Source organism: Oncorhynchus mykiss, chromosome 8, assembly GCF_057628025.1.
Source record: "Oncorhynchus mykiss isolate SJ-2025 chromosome 8, ASM5762802v1, whole genome shotgun sequence".
NCBI lineage: Eukaryota > Metazoa > Chordata > Actinopteri > Salmoniformes > Salmonidae > Oncorhynchus > Oncorhynchus mykiss.
In genome coordinates, this window is record NC_143029.1 from 67,398,483 (window position 1) to 67,422,495 (window position 24,013).

The following is a 24,013-nucleotide window of genomic DNA, read 5'->3' on the forward strand; positions in this document are numbered from 1 at the left end:
TGTAAAGCTCACCGCCATTGGACTCTGGAGCAGTGGAAACGTGTTCTCTGGAGTGATGAATCACGCTTCACCATCTGGCAGTCTGACGGACAAATCTGGATTTGGCGAATGCCAGGAGAATGCTACCTGCCCGAATGCATAGTGCCAACTGTAAAGTTTGGTGGAGGAGGAATAATGGTCTGGGGCTGTTTTTCATGGTTCAGGACCCTTAGTTCCAGTGAAAGGAAATCTTAATGCTGCAGCATACAATAACATTCTAGACGATTCTATACTTCCATTTTATTGCAACAGTTTGCGAAAGGCCCTTTCCTGTTTCAGCATGACAGGCCTAATTGCCCAACATCAGTGTCCGACCTCACTAATGCTCTTTTGGCTGAATGGAAGCAAGTCCCCACAGCAATGTTCCAACAACTAGTGGAAAGCCTTCCCAGAAGAGTGGAGGCTGTTTTTGCACCAACTCCATATTAATGCCCATGATTTTGGAATAAGATGTTCGAGAGCAGGTGTCTACATACTTTTGGTCATGTAGTGTATGTGTTGCATTCACTTTCTCTCAAGTAAATGTTTTTTCAAAACAAACCATTTACATGCGATGACATACGGAACACCATAATATACTTCTTTATATTTATCAGGATTTATTTCAATGGTACAGTGATACAAGACCTTCAAGGTTAGTTCAATGGTGTTTCTTTATAAACAGCTCAATAAGAGGTAGTTGGTTTTACATCTGTTTGTATAAGTGTCCTTCAGGGCCTCTCAATACAGAGCGCAGGAGGATTCACACTATTTCTCTTGAACTGAATGTATCATTTTAACATCTTTGAGGTGTTCACTTTTTGAATTAAGGTGGATATAATTTAAAGTTTTACTTCAGACATGTTTGACACCGATGAAGCTCACAAAGACGAAACATTTGCTTTTTCAACCTTCAAGATTGTGGATCTTCTCTTTTTCAACTATTGACTATGAAAGTGCATTTCACCAAATTTAGGGGGCACATGACTTCAGAACCTTAGTGTGCATTGAGGAGTCTTTATTACTGTATGTGCAATTGGCTTTGCTGCCTGTAAACAGCTGACAGTCTCGCATACAGTGAATCATTCTGAATAATGAGAACTTCATATGCATATAGAGTCGTTGTGCTGTTGAATGAATCATGGTAGAACTCTGTTATATTGTACCAATACTTACATAGTTACAATGAGGAGTACAACAGTTGTAAGAGAGAGTGGGGTAAATTGAGCAAACCCTTGTTTCTAGGAAATCATACACAAAATTTATAATTTCACCAAATATTTAGGAAGCTGTCATCATTTCATAGTCTGTGAAGGAAGAAACCACATGGGAAAAGTCCTAAGTAATTTAGGTCCTCCCCCCCACCAAAAAAAAATCACCAAGTCAAATGAATTTGTGTTAGAGGTTTCATGATGCTTGTATCTAAACCAAAGTAAATAATTTGAAGATTGTTCTATACGTTAGTTGGGATCTCTATACACTTCAATGTGAGGTCCTAAACCTAGCATCAAAGTGCATCCTTGTAGCTGTGTGGGCTAATATAGTCAAAATGTTTGCCTTGGGGTAAGTTGAGCAAATTTAAGTGTTTTCTTACCCAGGTGTAATGCAAGGGATTATCTCTGGGACATGAGATAGGCCAGGCCCTGGTATTAAGTTAAAGAAATGTGTAGGTGGCTTAACTTACCCTGTCTCACAGCACAACTAACCCCATACCCAGGGTAAGTTGTACCAAGAGATCACTTTTATTGAACAAACTATGTGTTCAAAACTGTAACGTTTACATTAATTATGATTTTTTTTTCCAGGTATACACAACATTCTGAAATATATGTAGATATCTTTTTCAGAAAGAATGCTATATTTCCTTTGTGATGCTGAATATAAAAATGGGCTTAACTTACCCCACTATCCCATACTCATTATCATCATGGAGTCATGATACGATTTAATGTGGGCTTCTTTAAAGCTTTGAAGCCTGTGAGCATAGGCTATACTACATCACGTGGCTTGGGGAGAAAATATAGGGAGCGAGGGCACATTGAAAAAAGGTGATTTAAACCAAGTTTAAGAAACTTTACTGGAAACATGTTAGCAAGTCTAAGGAGAGTTCTGAGGAAAGGTGAGTGATAAACTCTCCAACACCTAGTCCCAACCAGATAGACTGATTAGTCCAACAGATGATAGTCGATGGTGGGACAGAGATGGGCTAATGTATCAGCTCAGCTGCTGCTGTATTCCTGTAAACTGTTGATAAGCCAAGTCCTGCCTTGCCTTATTTAGTCAGAGCTCAGTGCTGACTGACACACTAGTGGCTGCTGGCCTCACATGTGAGCAGGGCACAGTTAGTACACACCGTCCGGTCTGGTCTAGGAACTGCTTGCCCTCCTTCATCCCCCCCCCCTTCTCTCCATCTCTCTCTCTACTCCCTCCCTTCTTGGCTCCCCTGGGCTTCCACCCAGATGATGGGGAAAGTGACGCAAACCAAACCCAGTCTGCACTTTCCAAAGCTCTTACCACACGTATAAACTCAGACACAGTCTTCAAAGACCGAAACCTTAATTTTAGACATTCTGCCTCTGACACATTTATATTTCATGATGGGAGGAGTTGTTGTGGTAGTGACATATGAGAGCCCTCATTACAATTCATACAGATGCCAGAAAATCAGGATAAAGAACATGCTAATGAGTGGTTCTCATCAGAGAAGAAGATTATGAGGAAAGGGGGGATGGGTGGGCATGATATGGCAATAAAGTCTCTATTTTGATACTTTAAACAGATATGGGTGGGTGTTTTACATGGTAGTATATCATTTAATCTCTGTGCATTGCATTCAGTGAGACGAGGGGCTATGTATTTTCAGGAAAATAATGCGCAATGTGGAAGGTGTTCCACCGCGCCATGGAGTTGTATTATTTTCCAGAGAATGCATGGAGCCCTGAGTTGATTATCCCTTTTATACCATGGCTATGAATTAACATATTTGCCTCTAGAAATGTATTAATTTGCCAGTATAAATTTGCACTGAAGTAGCAATTAAGCTTACTATCTAGCTAGATAGCTACAGTAGTTGCCTTGGTAACCAACCAGACTTGCTAGCTTAGCTAACCAAACCATCATCCTAGCTTGCTATTATGAAAATCGAATTCAACAATGCCAATACTGTTTTTAATTCGACCTTTACTTTCAAAAGCAGCTCAAAAATAGAACATGTAAGAATGAACTTCTTAGCCATTGAATTATACCGTGCTGATATACCGTGCTTTATAGGAAAATAATGCAACCCCCATGCTATAAAAGGACAATAAAACAGTAAATCAATGTTGTTGTTTCATGTAGCGTTGAAAGAAAACATAATTTACTGTTGTCCAAGTGATAGACAAGATAGGCTACTAACAATATGATTGTTTTCTCTCTAAGTCTTTATGTCTAATTCAACTTTAATTTAATTTTGAATAATTCGAAGTCCACGGCATGTCATGAAGACGTTTTAGACATGGGCTCTATTTTAACAAACCTAATGCAATGGTAAATCTAAGCGCTGGCAGTAGTGCTATAGGTCCGGAGGGGTGTCAGAAATATGTGTGCTATGTTCACAGCCATTATAATGAGAGCAATAGTTAGCGGTAGCTCTAAAGGCCTGGGTTTTGATGAATAAACAAGTTGTAGGTGTAGGGCTGGCCACTCAAGGTGTTCCATGGCTAAATACGGCATGTGGTTTTCCTCAAGTTATGTAGGTTATCGAAGACTTTTGCCTTGTCAAAACTCCAATTCGGCTGGGGGCCTTTCCCTCTGATAGAATATTAGCTCAAAAGTATTGTGGAGCTCCTGCACCTAAATAAATATAAACAGTACCAGCACCCAAAATGAGTACCGGAACCTATTTTAGTCCATGTCAAGCACTGGTAAGAAGCCTATTCTATGACGTTTCCACTGGGTCAGAGCATGACATTTTCCCCTTTCATGCTGAGTGGTTATCGAAAGGGATAGCGCTGGAAAGATTTTTAAATACATACAAAACTGACTTTGTTTGCTTGCTATTTGAGGTGAAGAAAACATTAAATTACTTTGGCTCCACAGGTCACAGTGGTGGTGCGTTAAGCCAATCGGAAATAATCTTAGATATCCAAATGGGCAAATGTATATGCCTATATTTGCGCGCAGACCAGGTAGCCTATAGGCCTACTTCGATGCTTGCGCTTCCTTACTCAACATTGACAGGAGCGCTCCAAACAAAAGACAATGACTAAATTGACAGAACTCGTAAATGGAATTAAATAAACAAAAACTTGTTTCTCACAAGTGTAGCATAGTTTGTGCGCACTGCAAACAATGTGTCCACTTCGAAAATGAGAACAGAAAGATTTGAATAATAATATTGAATGTATTAAAAGAAATGACCGTAACCAAAGTAACAAACATTGTAGATTAGAAATGATGGGAATTAACGGTAAATGTACTACTGGTGATATATGTAATGGAAAATTGATATACACTAACAATCAAACGCAAGCAATTCACACAATGAAGTTATGAAATAATGAATGTGCACAAAATTGCAAGAGAGAGCGCATTCTGGAGAGAGAAGTGCATTTTGCGTCTGGGCGAATGGTCAACCCGACGTCTGCATTGGCCATGCAGCATTTACGGTGATATGGCCTCAGCAGAATTCAGGGCAAGAATGGAGTCAGCAAAAGTCAGGGCATTCATACTTCTTGCGCTTCGCAGAACGTGCAGAGCTGTTGTCGAGAAAGTGAGTTTGTGTTTATATAGGATGTAGCGCCCCCACCTACCGTCAACCAATCACATCAAAACGGAGCTATACAGAGCCCTCTGCATTGTTACAACATTTGGGAGGCGCATGGCGGTGCAGTACAGGGCTCGATTTGGCCTCTGCATGCCTCCATGCAAAGCCTTCGACCACATTTTCGAATCAAGGATAAATTTGCCTTTAGTCTAGGCCTCCGAAATTATTAGTTCACTGAGATAGGAGCATATATATATGTATGTAAGTGACCTGATTAGTGTATATATATATTTGTTAGTGCTCAACTAAAACACTCTCGGTCAACCAACAACCTAACAACAAAACAATCGACTAGTCAACTAATTGGGGTCAGCCCTAGTTAACAGTCAACAAACATTGTTGTAATTGGCTTCAACCAGTATGGGCCTTTACACATTGCACTTCTCAAATAAAAAAATACTAGGCTCCCGTAAATTCAATTGTATGTGTGAGGCACATTCTCAATAAGCAAGATCTAGCCTAGGCCTACCGTTTATGTGGCGTTATAGGACTGGCAAAATGTATTTGCTTATGTTTGGAGGAGCGCATCTTTAGAAATGGGGATGGCTACAAGCAGAATGGAGTATGCTCTGCAGGCAGGTCTATGTGAAATGTGAATAATGCAAAAGCATATCGGCAAAAGCCTCAAGAGTAGACCATTTAGTAACCTTTTATAAATAGGCTACTTGGCTAACGCATGGCCATGATAAGAAAGATACCAAAAGATACCATAATAGGCATATAGCCTACATGGATTTGTTTTTACGTACATCCCCAAAAATGTAATAGTCTACATGGATAAAAAGGGGTTCATTGCTCACTGTTTTGCTGCTGCCAAACTTTTTATAAAACTTTTGTGATTAAAATTTATTTCAGTGGTCTCATAAACCAAACCATTTGTCGATAGTCTTGACAACTTGGCGAATGCATTGGGGATGACAAAAAACAGCTAGGATAGGCTATGCTTGGTTTTTAATCAAATAAAACGAAATGGGAAAAAAACATTAGTTTTTTATGTTTCTAAATACGAGGTTTAAAAGCACAAACAGCACATATCTCTTGTTCTATGTGCATATGGGCATTATGCCTCACGGCTGGATAGGCTGCGCTTCCTTTGTCATAATCTATGCCATAACCAACCGCGTTATCGCAAAAAACAGCTTTCGGGTTGTCTTAAATATCCCCACCAGCGCGTAATTGGCCAAACAATGGCGCTGGAGGAATTGGCGGCCGTTTTACGGGCTCCTGACCCATGTTATTATTTTGTGTATTATTTGGCTGATCGGGTTAAATTGAACCCAATCAGCAGATCTGATCTGGAAGTTTGTTGGTCAAGCCAAACATAACTCCATCTGTCTTGCTATGTGAAATTAATCAGTCTAAACAAAATTAGGTTCTAGTGTGTGTGTATGTGTGAGAGAGAGGCAGAGAGAGAGTGAGTGAGAGAAAGAGTTGGAGAATGTTGGAGAGAGATGGGAGAGGTAGGATGAGGTGACACCAATAAAAACCTGACCCCTCATTGAGAATTCCAACCTGTCAGCCATTCAACTTAACCCAATCAGCAGACCTAACCTGGAAACCCATGCAGCAGTAGGATTATTTACCACCAACAACACCACAACATTGGTGTCCAAAATGGCACCCAATTCCCCATATGGAAAAGTCTGAAAGGGATTCTTGGGATTTCCCAACTCTGCCTTCATCCCATTGAAGTTGACATTTAAAATGGTTAAGGTAAGGATTAAGGTTAGGGAAGGGTTATGGTTAGGGTTTAGGGTAAGTATGTCCCAAGAATCCCAGATAGCAATAACCTTCCCCATATAGTGCATTACTTTTGACCAGAGCCAACAAGGCTCTAGTCAAAACTTGTCAACTATATACTGCCCTACCAAGCAAAAAGGCAGTAACTGCTCATAGCGTGGAACTGAGAAAAATGGCTTCTATTTACCTTGGTTTTACAGTAACTTTATGTAGTTACTGCTAACATTACCCCCATTTTCTCCAAAACACAAAACAATAGAGGCAGGATACTTTTCCACATGATTAAGCATGTATTTAATGTAGCAAAAATAACAAACTAATTTTCGACCAAATTAGCAGTTACTGCCTTTTTGCTTGGTAGAGCAGTATAGGAAATAGGGTGTCAATTTGGATGCAACCATACACATTGAGAAACTGATTACCTTGATGTGGCTATTTCTACTTTTGTTCTGGCAATAGCTGCTGCCCGTATGGCTCCTTCCACAGCCCGATCCACTTTCTGTTTAGTTTTGGTGTTTTTGAGAGGAATGAGCTGCTTCTTGATGCCTCGCGCCAACACATTGTTTTTATACTTCCCCTCTTCTTTGATGCCGTCTGGGAACATTGTGCATCCATAGCCATGGCGTTTGTTGTTCATCCACTCACCCTCATACTTCATCCCGTTGGTGCGCTCGCTGACACCAAAGCCGTTCCGCTTGTCATTCTTCCACTCCCCCATGTAGGACTCTGTGGTGGTGGCATCTACATTGTCCTCCAGGGGCATGTACTCATCAACTCCATCTCCAAAGCTGATGGTGGAGTTGGCATCACTGGAGCTGATTCGGCTGATGGAGCTGGCGGCATCACTGGGGGCAGAGCTGCGTTTGCTCGATATGGACGACCTGGAGTCTGACTTTCGGAGGTTTCTGAGACTTCCGAACAGGGACCCTCTACGAAACAGGCCCTTTTTCTTCTCACCTTCGCCTTCACTGTGGAAGTTGAGAACAAAGCCTCCTCTAATGCCGGCTGGGCTGTCTGACAGGTCAAGGTTGGCATGGAGGACGGTGCCATTGCTCTGTTCGCTGCGAAGCGAGGCCATCGAGGTTCGGAGAGGGGAACGAATAACCGTAGCCATCCCGTAAGGCACACTTTGTCTCACACCATATCCGTGTCGCATTCCTCCTGTCCATTGCCCCTGGTATGTACCTGTTAGGATAACAAAAAATGTCAAGAATGAATACAAACGTTAAGAAAATCATGAACAACATTTTTGTCATGATCACAGAATAATCACTTGGCGTACAACATTTTAATATTAGAGTTGATTAGAAAATCTATTTACACTGGCCCAATGTCAATTCAAGGAATTTAAGTGGAAAACATGATCTACAAGTCCATAATATCCCTGTTACATTTGGAACTTTCCATTGAACGGATTAAAATCACATCCAATACCTAATTTTACCCAGGTACTGTGATTTTCCTGTCAATCAGACAGAGCTGTGTTTCCAAACCACATACAAGATACCATGTCCATGATGAGATTCATATTTCAGTATTTGTTTGTATCATGATTTACTATCACTTCATCATTTGCTATTAATATACTCTTGGCGTTATGCCAAACCAGGCAGTCTTTAGTCGTTTCTACACTTGACATTTACATGCGATTTCTGCTATCAAAATACGAAGATCGCATTGAAAAGATGGGTCCAGACCAATGTTCCCTCAATTTTTGGGGGGCACTGACCAAATTTAAGGTCTGCTGAGCGCAAACTTGAATGTTGTGAAGATTCTGTCCAACTTCCGGTGTGGGCATTTACTGTGAACACTGAGGCTGTACCTGCTTTAAGTTGCAGCTTTAACAGTGGCAAAGTAGACTACTGTGGTTATTTGATCATAATGTAGGCCTACCAGAGTGGTCTACCATCTAGCCAGCTAACTAATATTTAGAGAAAAAAAAATTGTTTGGCTAGAGTTATGCTAACCCATTTGCAATCACTTTAGCATTGCTTGCTAGCTTGCTGGCTAGCTACAGAGGTTGTTGATGTGTTATTATCATATTTAGCCTATTCCACCGTTTGTAGAATGCATACTGGCATTTGAATATAGAGCAGGAAAAGGGAATCCAGACACGCTGTGGTGTAGATGCATGACATATTTGGAATTCCATGATCAGAATACTAAAGCTGCATGAACTGTCAAGTCTAGACATGGCCTTTATGGCAGTAGACATACTAGACAAGCATAGGGTACCACTGGTATATCATTTAAGTTATGTACCAGTGGTGTGTTGCACTGTTTGTTTAGGTTAGGGAAAGCTGGCAAGAATGAAGCCATTACTATGTAGTGCCCTTGATTAGATAGGGCCTATTGAGGTTACAACAAGTGCAGTTGTCCAAATATGTTAGCCTTAAAATATTTCGTAACATGAGCTCCCATCCACGGTAACAACCTGTCCTGCAACAGGTCGTGGCATGGAGGTCAGGAGGGACTGGGAAGTGTAGGCTACTTATTCTACACCCAATCCCAAATCAACCACTAGGCACTATGCCCTATGTATTTGTGGAGATCTAATACCATTTTATTGGTATTGAAGCAATGTAGTGAAACTTCCACCTAGCCTATCAGAGGGCAAGTTTGAGCTATTAGCATATTGCTTACACCTGTCAAATCCTCTGCAATGTCCACAAATGCATAGGGATCTAGGGTTTGATTTGGCACTCCTTATGCCTCCTGCACACAGGATCCATTGGAAGAACTGCAGTTCGGCAGAAGTCACTAATTTCAAACATCGCTCAGGTGGAAGTAAAACAACTCTGTCACACTAACAGTAACGTTGAACCCACCACCATAACACTAACTGACTTGACATCCTCACAGTCTCAGTTGACACTCCAACTGTATTTTTGGCATTCAGATATTTGTTTGAAGGTGGAAGTGCAAAATAGACTTTCCACCATAATTGTGATATCTCAAGCCTTCCCGCCGTTTCAGCGACTAAAGGAGGGCCTACATTTCTAAATGCATACTGCATTCTGGTGTGCACTCAAGGCGATATGCCACTCTGTCCATCATAGCTTCCACAGAGAATAATGTACTATTTTTAAATATGGAAGTAACTTGAGACATTGGGAAGTTTGTTGGTCATGCCAAACTTAACTCCATCTGTCTTGCTATGTGAAATGAATCAGTCTAAACACAATTAGGTTACAGAACAAAATCACTCTGAACACATTAGGAGGATAGATTCTGCCACTTTTTGTCAGTGACTAGTATTTATATTTCGTTGAGTGACACTCCCACTGTCCCACCGATTCATAAGCTGACTGATTCTATGCTGACTCAGGTACCCAGGGGCGTCAATTGGGTATGGCAGTCATACTCTAGCTCAACACCAACCATCACGATTAAAAGGCTAATGCAGTTTAGCAGTATTAGCGAGCTGACTTTAGGACCATGCATATGCCTGGGAGCTGGAGGCAAAGCTGGCTATCTTTATGGAAAGCACATCAATGCAGCTGCAGTGAACAGCGCAACTTTTTCTTAAAACAGTGCAGAGCAGTGGAGATGGGGAGGCCCAACCTCCTCAATGAATTTCATAAAAATTGTAAAACATTTAAAAAGTTATCGTTTTTAGATAAAACTACTAAAGTTATTCACGTCACCAAATAATTGATTAAAACACACTGTTTTAATGGTAGCCTCAACAACACTCCGTAGGCTAGCACCATGGTGTAGCTGGAGGACAGCTAGCTTCCATCCTCCTCTGGGTACATTGACTAAAAATATGAGTCTCACCCCCTTCCATAGACTTACACAGTAATTATGACAACTTCCAGAGGAAGTCCAACAATCTATCAGAGCTCTGGCAGCATGAACTGACATTTACCTTTATTTAACTAGGCAAGTCAGTTAAGAACAAATTCTTATTTTCAATGACAGCCTAGGAACAGTGGGTTAACTGCCTGTTCAGGGGCAGAACGACAGATTTGCACCTTGTCAACTCTGGGATTTGAACTTCCAACCTTTTGGTTACTAGTCCAACACTCTAACCACTAGGCTATGTCCACCCAATCAAAGGATCAAAAGATCAGAGAATGAATATAGTACTGAAAGCATAAGCTACAGCTAGCTAGGACTGCAGTGCATAAAATGTGGTGAGTAGTCCCTACACCCGCAATAACATCTGCTAAACACGTGTATGTGACAAATAAAATTTGATTTGACTCAGAGAGAAAGAAAATAGTTGGAAGACTTTTTAACAAATTAATTTCTTCCAAGGTGAAGTAGAGGCAAGAGAGAGAGAGAGCGATTTCGTCATTTCACTTTCAGTATCACTTACTAGTTTAGCTTACTCAAACACCCTGCTCAAACAGAGGGGTGCTATGTTAGCTAGCTGGATATGACTATACAACACAACACTGGAACTCCTCCAAGTCAAGGTAAGCTTTTGGTTTGATTTATTGCCACTGGGGCCCACCAGTGTAAGTGCTAAAGTGCTTGCTGACTGTACACTGTAATGTTACTGCATGATGGTAGCGGGTTTACTAATGCGTTAAATAAAATAAAATCAAACCTTATTTGTCACATGCGCCGAATACAAGTGTAGACCTTACCGTGAAATGCTTACTTACAAGCAAAAAATATTTACCAAATAAACTAAAGTAAAACATAATAAAGAGTAACACAATAAAATAACAATAACGAGGTTATATACAGGGCGTACCGGTACCGAGTCAATGTGCGGGGGTACAGGTTAGTCGAGGTAATTTGTACATGTAGGTAGGGATGAAGTGACTGCATAGATAATAAACAGCGAGTAGCAGCAGTGTACAAAACAAATGGAAGGGGGGGTGTCAATGTAAATAGTCCGGTGGCCATTTTATTAATTGTTCAGCAGTTTTATGGCTTGGGGATAGAAGTTGGTAAGGAGCCTTTTGGTCCTAGACTTTGCGCTCCGGTACCGTTTGCCGTGCGGTAGCAGAGAGAACAGTTTATGACTTGGGTGACTGGAGTCTCAAATTTTTGGGCTTTCCTCTGCTACCGCCTATTATATAGGTCCTGGATGGCAGGAAGCTTGGCCTCAGTGATGTACTGGGCCATACACACTCTGTAGCGCCTTACAGTCAGATGCCGAGAAGTTGCCATACCAGGCAGTGATGCAACCATGCTCTCAATAGTGCAGCTGTATAACTTTTTGAGGATCTGGGGACCCATGCCATGTCTCCTGAAGGGGACAAGTTGTTGTCGTGCCCTCTTCATGATTGTCTTGGTGTGTTTGGACCATGATAGCTGGTGATGTGGACACCAAGGAACTTGAAACTCTCGACCCGCTCCACTACAACCCCATCGACGTTAATGGAGGCCTGTACAGGCCGCCTTTTCCTGTAGTCCACGGTCAGCTCCTTTGTCTTGCTCACATTGAGGGAGAGGTTGTTGTCCTGGCACTACACTGCCAGGTCTCTGACCTCCTCCATATAGGCTGTCTCATCGTTGTCAGTGATCAGGCCTATCACTGTTGTGTCGTCAGCAAACTTAATGCTGGTGTTGGAGTCGTGTTTGGCCACACAGTCATGGGTTAACAGGGAGTATAGGAGGAGACTAAGTACACACCCCTGAGGGGCTCCAGTTTTGAGGATCAGCGTGGCAGATGCATTGTTGCGTACCCTTACTACCTGGGGATGGCCCATCAGGAAGTCCAGGGTCCAGTTGCAGAGGGAGGTGTTTAGTCCCAGGGTCCTTAGCTTAGTGATGAGCTTCGTTGGCACTATGCTGTTTAACGCTGAGCTGTAGTCAATGAACAGTATTCTGACATAGGTGTTCCTTTTGTCCAGGTGGGAAAGGTTAGTGTGGAGTGCGATTGAGATTGCATCATCTGTGGATCTGTTGGGGCAGTATGTGAATTGGAGTGGGTCTAGGGTATCCGGGAAGATGCTGTTGATGTTGATGACCAGCCTTTCAAAGCTCTTCATGGCTACCGACGTGAGTGCTACCGAGCGGTAATCATTTAAGCAAGTTACCTTTGCTTCCTTGGGCACAGGGACTATGTTGGTCTGCTTGAAACATGTAAGTATTACAGACTTGGTCAGAGAGAAGTTGAACATGTCAGTGAAGACACTTGCTAGTTGGTCTGTGCATGCTTTGAGTACACGTCCTGGTCCTGCTAATCCATCTGGCTCCGCGGCTTTGTGAATGTTGACCTGTTTAAAGGTCTTGCTCACATAGGCTACCGAGAGCGTTATCACACAGTCGTCAAGAACAACTTGGGCTCTCATGCATGCTTCAGTGTTGCTTGCCTCTAAGCGAGCTTAAAAGGCATTTAGCTCATCTGATTGGCTTGCGTCACTGGGCAGCTCGCATCTGGGTTTCCCTTTGTAGTCTGTAATAGATTTCAAGCCCTGCCACATCCAACGAGAATCAACCGGTGTAGTGGGATTCAATCTTAATCCTGTATTGACGCTTTGCTTGTTTGATAAGCGTCTGGATTAGAGTCCCGCTCCTTTAAGCTTTTAGCTCCTTTTAGCTAACTTTTAGCTGGATGCGGATGTTGCCTGTAATCCATGGCTTCTGGTTGGGATATGTACGTACGGTCAATGTGGGGACGATGTCGTTGATGCACTTATTGATGAAGCCAATGACTGAGGTGGTATACTCCTCAATGCCATTGGATGACTCCCGGAACATATTCCAGTCTGCGCTAGCAAAAGAGTCCTGTAGCGTAGCATCCCCTTCTTCTGACAACTTCTGTATTGAGCGAGTCACGGGTACTTCCTGCTTTAGTTTTTGCTTGTAAGCAGAAATCAGGCGGATATAATTATTGTCAGATTTACCAAATGGAGGGCGCGGGGGAGAACTTTGTATGCATCTCTGTGTGTGGAGTAAAGGTGGTCTATAGTTTTTTTCCCCCTCTGGTTGCAGATATGACATGCTGGTAGAAATGAGGTAAAATGAATATAAGTTTGCCTGCATTAAAATCCCCGGCCACTAGGAGCGCCGCTTCTGGATGGGCATTTTCTTGTTTGCTTTTGGCCTTATAGAGTTGGTTGAGTGCGGTCTTAGTGCCAGCATCCGTCTGTGAGATGAGCAGACCCACTCTACCTAAAAGAGCAGACCCACTCTACCTAGAGCAGACCCACTCTACCTAAAATTACAACCAATTAATTGCAGCATTACCACAAAAATGGAAGAGGCAAGTCGAAGGGGAAAAAAGTAAGGAACTTGTATGTCTGCCCTGTATTAAAGAACATAAATGGCTAAATAAAAGTGTGATAAATACAAACATATACCAATTTCATTTAATTAAGGACCAAAAAACTGACAGCTGTGCCATATAAATTGCAAAATAATTGGGAAGAGATTTTCGATGTACCCATTCCATGGCACATGGAACCCTGGATTCAAAACATCAAAATGTTCAATTTAAATGATTTTACAAAATTCTTGCAACCAATAGAATGTTATATATGGGGGATACAATCTTCCCAGCTCTGCAGATTTTGCTGTGAGGAGGCAGAGTCATTAGATAATTTATTTTGGTATTGTCCATATGTAGCTCGTTTTTGGTCACAGGTCCAGGAATGGCTGAAGAATTGCAACATTTGCCTAGAACTAACGATGCAGATAGCAATAAGGTGTGATTTGAAAAGCCATAATCAATCAATAATATAAACATTTTAGCAAAAAAATATATTTTTAATTTACAATCTATGGAAGCTATGAGAATAGAAATGTTCAGTACTTTTGTGAAGCATCAGAGCACAGTTAAAATATATATGGCAAATAGAAATCCAAAATGGATGAAGTTGAGAGATAGATGGGAGTGGTTGAATGGAGCTGAATGGTGGGACTAATAACAAGATAACCAATGTAAAGCATACGGTGACTGTAAAATGTATATAGGTTCAGAAATGTTGTGAAATAGCACAGTTACAAATAGAAATTAAACTGGATGGAAATAGAGGAAATAGAGGAAGGACTAAAAACAAACAAAATATAACTATTGTAAAATAGGTTGTGTCTGTAAAATGTGTATAAGATGTATAAACTGAAGGTAGAAGCCTAAGTGTTTATTAGTAGACTCCAATTGGGGGAAGGGTGGTAGGGTTTGCGGGAAATATTAAAGGTATATTCTTAAAAAAGTATGTATATCAATATAGGTTTGTGTATGTATGTACAGTGGGGAGAACAAGTATTTGATACACTGTCGATTTTGCAGGTTTTCCTACTTACAAAGCATGTAGAGGTCTGTAATTTTTTAATCATAGGTACACTTCAACTGTGAGAGATGGAATCTAAAACAAAAATCCAGAAAATCACATTGTATGATTTTAAGTAATTAATTTGCATTTTATTGCATGACATAAGTATTTGATACATCAGAAAAGCAGAAATTAATATTTGGTACAGATACCTTTGTTTGCAATTACAGAGATCATACGTTTCCTGCAGTTCTTGACCAGGTTTGCACACACTACAGCAGGGATTTTGGCCCACTCCTCCATACAGACCTTCTCCAGATCCTTCAGGTTTCGGGGCTGTCGCTGGGCAATACGGACTTTCAGCTCCCTCCAAAGATGTTCTATTGAGATGCTTCTTACGGAGCCACTCCTTAGTTGCCCTGGCTGTGTGTTTCAGGTCGTTGTCATGCTGGAAGACCCAGCCACGACCTATCTTCAATGCTCTTACTGAGGGAAGGAGGTTGTTGGCCAAGATCTCGCGATACATAGCCCCATCCATCCTCCCCTCAATACGGTGCAGTCATCCTGTCCCATTTGCAGAAAAGCATCCCCAAAGAATGATGTTTCCACCTCCATGATTCACGGTTGGGATGGTGTTCTTGGGGTTGTACTCATCCTTCTTCTTCCTCCAAACACGGCGAGTGGAGTTTAGACCAAAAAGCTCTATTTTTGTCTCATCAGACCACATGACCTTCTCCCATTCCTCCTCTGGATCATCCAGATGGTCATTGGCAAACTTCAGACGGGCCTGGACATGCGCTGGCTTGAGCAGGGGGACCTTGCGTGCGCTGCAGGATTTTAATCCATGACGGCGTAGTGTGTTACTAATGGTTTTCTTTGAGACTGTGGTACCAGCTCTCTTCAGGTCATTGACCAGGTCCTGCCGTGTAGTTCTGGGCTGATCCCTCACCTTCCTCATGATCATTGATGCCCCACGAGGTGAGATCTTGCATGGAGCCGCAGACCGAGGGTGATTCTTCTTCCATTTTCAAATAATTGCGCCAACAGTTGTTGCCTTCTCACCAAGCTGCTTGCCTATTGTCCTGTAGCCCATCCCAGCCTTGTGCAGGTCTACAATTTTATCCCTGATGTCCTTACACAGCGCTCTGGTCTTGGCCATTGTGGAGAGGTTGGAGTCTGTTTGATTGAGTGTGTGGACAGGTGTCTTTTATACAGGTAACAAGTTCAAACAGGTGCAGTTAATACAGGTAATGAGTGGAGAACAGGAGGGCTTCTTAAAGAAAAACTAACTGGGCTGTGAGAGCCGGAATTCTTACTGGTTGGTAGTTGATCAAATACTTATGTCATGCAATAAAATGCAAATTAATAAAATGTGATTTTCTGGATTTTTGTTTTAGATTCCCGTCTCTCACAGTTGAAATGTACCAATGATAAAAATAACAGACCTCTACATGCTTTGTAAGTAGGAAAACCTGCAAAATCGGCAGTGTATCAAATAGTTGTTCTCCCCACTGTATGTGTATATGTATGCATACGTGTATGTATATGGATATATATATTTATCAAAAATATATATAGGGGATTGGAAATGATGCAGACAATTACATTGATGGAAGCAACAATCTTTCTGCAATATTAAGCTGATTCACCCCTTAGAAGAAAAAAAGAATAATTCATAGGCTAGGTTGTAGCAACCTCATAATGGGAATAGGGACAATTCTAGTATCGTAGTAGCCTAAATCTGTCGCTGTTACAATGAACTGGGAGAATGGAATTCTCTAATAGAAATAAGGCCATGTTCATGAAAAAAAAAGTGTCCTCCCTCATCTTAAAAGGCACTGACCGCCACTGGTGCAGAGGTAAAGATAGCTGTAGTAGATGGCTTTGGCTGGGCAACTGTTGTTTGACTTGACATGAAACTAAACTAGAGTTTTAATCCTGGTGCTGAGCTAGTGCGTAGCATCTAATTCTTGTATGAGTTGTATTTGTAGAATGTTAAGTCCCCCATTGACTGAGATGAATGAAGCTACAACAACAAGGTGATAATGGCTGGAGACAATTTTGCTTGTTTTTGCTGTTCTCCAAATTGAATTTGAACGTTTTTAAATTGTGTAGAAATGCAGGTACCTCTTGCTGCTTCAGACTGTCAGGAACTGTGAATTTTTCTCTTTACAAATTGAACCAGTGAGCGACACATATACTAGACCCCAAGCACAAAAGAAAGCACTAGAAGCCAAGCTTGCCCAGGGGGAACCGGCTAATGAAGTTTGCTCAGATTTTGTTGGCTCTGGCCCTCAGACTGAAATAAATGTTCACTTTATCTTCTGCAAATCCAGCCCTCAGACTGCAATCAATGTCCACATTATCTTTGGCAAATCAAATTATTTTGATATGTGTTTATTATGCCACAGTATCTATTGATTGTCACACTTCATCTGAAGTAAGATATTGTGGTGTGTTTATTACTGATCTATTAACATCTATTGAATTTCCTACAATCCATTCTTGGTTTCCCCTGTATTAATCAATATATAAAAGCCTATCAATTAATGCTGAGTCACCAAAACGTGGATTCTTCTCTCTGGAATAGATATAACCTACAAGTTATATGCAACTGTGCGTGTATGACTATGATTGTGTGCCCTGACATTACAACCCCATCACCACTTCTGTCTCAAACACAATCTTTGAATCTTTTTTTTATATACTCTAAAACGACTTTCTATAGAAACTACTGTACACTCAATTACCATATTGCAACAAATGAACAAAGATCAATACAATAAGTATGTGCTGGTTAAAAAGCACTTTGATTTTCAAGTGTGGCTGAGTGATGTTTCTATTTTTAGCCATGACCTCTATGGGAGAGCTCAGTGCTGACTGACCAGTCCAGTTTATATCAATAGAGCACAGTGGTGTGGCACTGGCACATCGTTCAGGCAGGCTTCTCTACTCTTATCAAACTTTGAGACAACTGAATTGCTCAACAACATTTGTGCCCCCTGCTACACTGTAAAAAGCGAGACTGCTCTTTCAAACGGCATTACATCTACTAACCACAAACTGTTACTGGCACTCTTACCTCCATCACCATACGTTTCAACTCCATATCCATCTTGCAGACCATTACTCCAAGTCCCGTCGTATCTGGCAGGCGTGTGGAGACTTTGCCGGACCCCGTATCTACCTTTCAATCCATGAGTCCATTCGCCACGATAAATCCATCTTCCCTTCGATTCCACACCGAGTCCGTGTCGTTTCCCCTGTGCCCAGTAGCCCTGATACACGTTTCCACTGGGCCAGGTGTAAACCCCCACTACCTCGAAACCATTGTTCCAGGACCCGGAGTATTCGCCTTGGCCCTTGGGCCCGGTACAGACGCCATGTCCATGGGCTTTCCCATCCTCCCAGCCACCGCAATATGTGCCACCATCGTCAAAGTCGAACCGTCCGCCCGTCATTCAGATGATGAGGGGAGAAGAACGAGTCGCGGTAGCTGCCCAATATTGTGCTGTCGCTTGCGAGTCCAGAGCGGATTTTCTAAGAAAAGTAGGAGCGCTGAAGTGAGAGTCCGGTGGATTCTGTGGTCGCACTGAGGTGTTGTTGTTCCAAGCAGAGATGAATGATTGTCACTGTGTGGATTTGTGGATGTCGGCTAAAGCGGTACGTGGGAGGGAGAGAGAGCACCACTACCGCTGCCAGAATAGCTCCTGGTTTATTTTATGATTCTCTCTCTCTCTCTCTCTCTCTCTCTCTCTCTCTCTCGCTCTCTCGCTCTCTCTCTCTCACAGAGCGAGTGTTGATCTGTAGTTCTAGATCAACCATTCGAGATTAACCTGTTCATCCATTAATTGATTGATTAATTATAATTCATTGTCAAAATCCACAAAATCACCCCTGATTTTAATTGAGCCTTTCTGAAAATGTAGCTGTTAGATTTAAACGTAGAATCCTTCATTCTAGTTCTGTGGTTATAGACCCCCTAAGAATTCAGTTTACGTGTGAAATCAGTGTTGATTTACTGTTGATAAATGACAAGATGATTACATTAATCTCAACAGTCAGATAAAAGACATTGAACTGGCCAGTGGTGGTGGTAGCAAACATAAATTAGTAGCTAAATCTTAATTTGACCCTGCTTCTCACAGCAGGAAACAGTAAATGTGAATTATGTGGATTATAATTCATTAACATTTTTGTAGTAGTTAATACATTTTTTGTTAGGGCAAGTCAAGTCTGACATTTAGAAGCTGTTTTGAATAAACTACCATTTGCATTTCTCTACAAATTCTCAGTGACAACAGTGATCAAATTAAGATAAAACTAATTTACTGACTGATTATAAGGCAACAGTGACATCTGCTGAGCACTGCTAATCCTGCAGCGTTGTACATGAATCAGGACATTGATGGGTGTTGGACTAATGTTTTTTGGTCAGAAGAAGTCATTATTTTTTTAAATATCAAATACATAATGAATAGGTTACAAAACTTGCTATAGTTTTTGATCATGTTGGCTCTAAAAGTTTTTGGAGTTTGGAGTTTGTAGCCTATATAGGAAGGACGTGGCAACAGGCAGGTCTCACCACTGGGTGTCAGTGTGCACATTGTTAATCTGCATTGCAAACACAGTAGATCTTCAATATAATGCCTCATCCCCTATTGCCTTTTTGGATCTTAATTATGCCACTGGGGAGAAACTAAGGGGACTTTTCTTACCAGCATCCCATTGACAGGTTAACCCTTACATTTAATATCGCTTTGCATGTCAACCATGTCCCATTTTTTTCCCATGCCACTGTCTACAATAAATGTGACCAAGCTTAATCTATACAATCAGTGTGGCTCAGTTGCAAGAGCATGGCGCTTGCAATGCCAGAGTTGTGGGTTTGATACCCACAGGGGACAAGTATGAAAAATGTAAGTCACTCTGGATAAGAGCATCTGCTAACTGACTAAAGTATAAACAAATATGTGTGTACATGTTACAACAGTAGTATGTTGATTGAATATTAATCTGTGGAAGAAATCACGAAGTAGACTCTTTGGCATGATGTACAGTACCATGTAAAATAATATACATACAAATGTATTTCATTATCAAAGCATTTACTGTGGTGTCCATTTTGGCAAAACAGTCCCTCTTTACCTTTTTCAGTGGTTTTGGCTTTAGTTACATCACTAGAAGTGAATCCATGCTTCTTTGTAGGGTCTACAGATCCTTACAGACTGTAATACTACAGAGTACAGCTCTCTACATCAGGAGGTGAAGACATGCTGGCCAACAATAACACCAGCTAAGCAATTATGAGAAAATTACAAACTAAGTGTAACTGATATGAGCTTGGCAAGCAATTCGTTTCAGAACCATGTTATTATTATTACCTCTATCGTGGTGGGATTAATGGTCAGAGAAACTATACAAATGAACTCCTTATATCAGCATAAAGTGTGACCTATACAATATGTTATCTGACACTCATCATATAGATTAGTTTCAGCTGATACCAGGTCAACATTTGACACTGTTATTATTACCATAAATTACATAGGTTTGTATGTGGTTTGAATGTAAAAACAGACTTAGCAGGTAATACGTCTCACTCTGTTTCTCTTTGGTGATTCATTGTTATTACATATAACCCCTCCTATAAAAGTCTGCCACTGACTTTATAGCCCTATATTGCATGAGTTACCTAACAGTCCACAACGGGAGCCTGAATTCCCACCAGCAACAGGATTTGGTTTCTAGATAACAGGCAGAACATGGTGCGAAGGAACACATCATATCCTTACAGGGAAAATTGGTTTATTATTCTTTGCAATTTATATGTACTGTGTGTGTAGTAGCTTATGTGATAATAGCTGGTACAGTGCCTTGCGAAAGTATTCGGCCCCCTTGAACTTTGCGACCTTTTGCCACATTTCAGGCTTCAAACATAAAGATATAAAACTGTATTTTTTTGTGAAGAATCAACAACAAATGGGACACAATCATGAAGTGGAACGACATTTATTGGATATTTCAAACTTTTTTAACAAATCAAAAACTGAAAAATTGCAAAATTATTCAGCCCCTTTACTTTCAGTGCAGCAAACTCTCTCCAGAAGTTCAGTGAGGATCTCTGAATGATCCAATGTTGACCTAAATGACTAATGATGATAAATACAATCCACCTGTGTGTAATCAAGTCTCTGTATAAATGCACCTGCACTGTGATAGTCTCAGAGGTCCGTTAAAAGCGCAGAGAGCATCATGAAGTACAAGGAACACACCAGGCAGGTCCGAGATACTGTTGTGAAGAAGTTTAAAGCCGGATTTGGATACAAAAAGATTTCCCAAGCTTTAAACATCCCAAGGAGCACTGTGCAAGCGATAATATTGAAATGGAAGGAGTATCAGACTACTGAAAATCTACCAAGACCTAGCCGTCCCTCTAAACTTTCAGCTCATACAAGGAGAAGACTGATCAGAGATGCAGCCAAGAGGCCCATGATCACTCTGGATGAACTGCAGAGATCTACAGCTGAGGTGGGAGACTCTGTCCATAGGACAACAATCAGTCGTATATTGCACAAATCTGGCCTTTATGGAAGAGTGGCAAGAAGAAAGCCATTTCTTACAGATATCCATAAAAGGTGTCATTTAAAGTTTGCCACAAGCCACCTGGGAGACACACCAAACATGTGGAAGAAGGTGCTCTGGTCAGATGAAACCAAAATTGAACTTTTTGGCAACAATGCAAAACGTTATGTTTGGCGTAAAAGCAACACAGCTGAACACACCATCCCCACTGTCAAACATGGTGGTGGCAGCATCATGGTTTGGGCCTGCTTTTCTTCAGCAGGGACAGGGAAGATGGTTAAAATTGATGGGAAGATGGATGGAGCCAAATACAGGACCATTCTGGAAGAAAACCTGATGGAGTCTGCAAAAGACCTGAGACTGGGACGGAGATTTGTCTTCCAACAAGACAATGATCCAAAACATAAAGCAAAATCTACAATGGAATGGTTCAAAAATAAACATATCCAGGTGTTAGAATGGCCAAGTCAAAGTCCAGACCTGAATCCAATCGAGAATCTGTGGAAAGAACTGAAAACTGCTGTTCACAAATGCTCTCCATCCAACCTCACTGAGCTCGAGCTGTTTTGCAAGGAGGAATGGGAAAACATTTCAGTCTCTCGATGTGCAAAACTGATAGAGACATACCCCAAGCGACTTACAGCTGTAATCACAGCAAAAGGTGGCACTACAAAGTATTAACTTAAGGGGGCTGAATAATTTTGCACGCCCAATTTTTCAGTTTTTGATTTGTTAAAAAAGTTTGAAATATCCAATAAATGTCGTTCCACTTCATGATTGTGTCCCACTTGTTGTTGATTCTTCACAAAAAAATACAGTTTTATATCTTTATGTTTGAAGCCTGAAATGTGGCAAAAGGTCGCAAAGTTCAACGGGGCCGAATACTTTCGCAAGGCACTGTATATGGGGCAGTATATGGCAGCTTTAATGTTGTGAGGAAACTAATACCATTTTCAGTCACTTTGTGGTCTTTTGTGGACCTGTACTGAATTTGATAGGAAAATACTATATAATAATAAGTTAACATGGCAAAGAAGTCAATAATAATGAGTCACTGTATTCATATTTATGTACAGTCGAGAGTTGCAGGGGTAACTCTGACATTTATGTTTCTTATCGCCCCTGGTGTATCAGCTTGTGTAAACATGGGTGAATTACATCATTAACATTTATAGAAACAATGATTTCAGCAGGGGGAACGTAAGTTCTTGCTATTATGTCAGATGTTATTGTTCAGGCTGTTATTGTTGAAGCTGAACTCAGTGTACTTCTTCTAATCTCATGCCTACTCCAGCATACAGAACAACAGCAATCGCCTATTATTTGCTGTAACTTACAGTAGGTTAAGTATATTTGGATTGTATTCAGAAGTAAGACTTTGCTAACTCATTTAACTGTTGTTATTAACCCTTGTCAGCTGAAGCAATGGCATAAGTACTATTTTCTATAAAGATGTATTGGCCTAACAAGATAGCATACTACATTTTTGCCCAATGCAGGCCTTACATCAGTACCCACAGAGCATAATGTCAATTCAACATTTATTCCACGTTGGTTCAACATAATTTAATTGAAATGATGTGCAAACAACATTGAGTCAACCAGTGTGTGCCCAATGGGTAAGAACTACTGAAATGACTTTTACTAACAAAACACAACTGAACAAATATACTGTGTAACTATGTGAAACACCTGCAGTGCAGAGGACTACTATTTTTACATATCTCTATATATGGTGATAAAATCATTTCTCTCCTCTGAGACACAGTACTACTCATGTTCTTCCAAGATCTTGAGCAATGATATATGGCATGAGATTTAAACATTTGAGCACAATGACAGATTTATAGTCTCAACTCCCTGATGAATGTTATGAACATATTTATAAACACTACGATTTAAAGGTTTTGAACAACTGATTTTGTTAGGTTTTTCAATGGTTCGGTTCCAAAAAGTCTGAAGATAGTACTTCCTGGAGAATGCTAATGGGTATTATTCAATATATGATGTCATTCACCAAATGCAAAATGCCCTGTATGAACACGACTCAAAGTTACATGGATGGATACAGCTAGGCAGGGTTGGGGAGTACATGTAAGGGATTACAAAAACAGTAACTGTAATCTGTTATGTTAACAGCAAAAATATTGAAATCAGATTACAGATACTTTTTGTCATGGATACTCTCTCTCCGGCCTCTAGGTCACCAGGCTGCTGATTATCCCGCACACCTGTCACCATCGTCTCACGCACCTGCGCCTCATGACACTCACCTGGATTCCATCACTTCCTTGATTATCTTCCCTATATCTGTCACTCCCCTTGGTTCTTTCCTCAGGTGTTATTGACTCTGTTTTCATGTCGGTGCATTGTTTGTGTTCATTGTTTCTTATATTTATTAAAACACTCACTCCCTGAACTTGCTTCCCAAATCTCAGCGCACACTTTTGAAAAACTAGATGATTACTTCGAGGATTACTTTGAAATTCAGAAAGGATGTTTGCGAAAAATCTTTGACACTCCTGTTTTCTCAATGACATTCAAATCAGTATTGAAAAAAGCCGCAACTTTAAGTTTGTTCCACCTGAGCGAGTCGGACTCCAAGTCAGAGACCACTATGATGACACACCAAATGTGTTTGATGGATTGCGGGAAAAGAGCAGGAATAGGCTTTTGTAGGCTA

At 41.0% G+C, this 24,013-nt stretch overlaps 1 protein-coding gene across 1 annotated transcript in view; it reads right to left on the reverse strand.

Annotated features, from left to right (window-relative positions):
* Nucleotides 1–18,543, reverse strand: part of LOC110530362 (junctophilin-1) — a 29,268-nt gene extending 10,725 nt beyond the window's left edge. Inside the window, exons 1-2 of the mRNA XM_021613349.3 lie at nt 17,828–18,543; nt 6,988–7,750 (exon numbers count right to left, since the gene is read on the reverse strand). Coding sequence (XP_021469024.3) covers nt 6,988–7,750; nt 17,828–18,206 — 1,142 coding nt within the window. The 5' untranslated portion in view covers nt 18,207–18,543. The remainder of the gene's footprint in view (nt 1–6,987; nt 7,751–17,827) is intronic.
* Nucleotides 18,544–24,013: the final 5,470 nt, after the last annotated feature.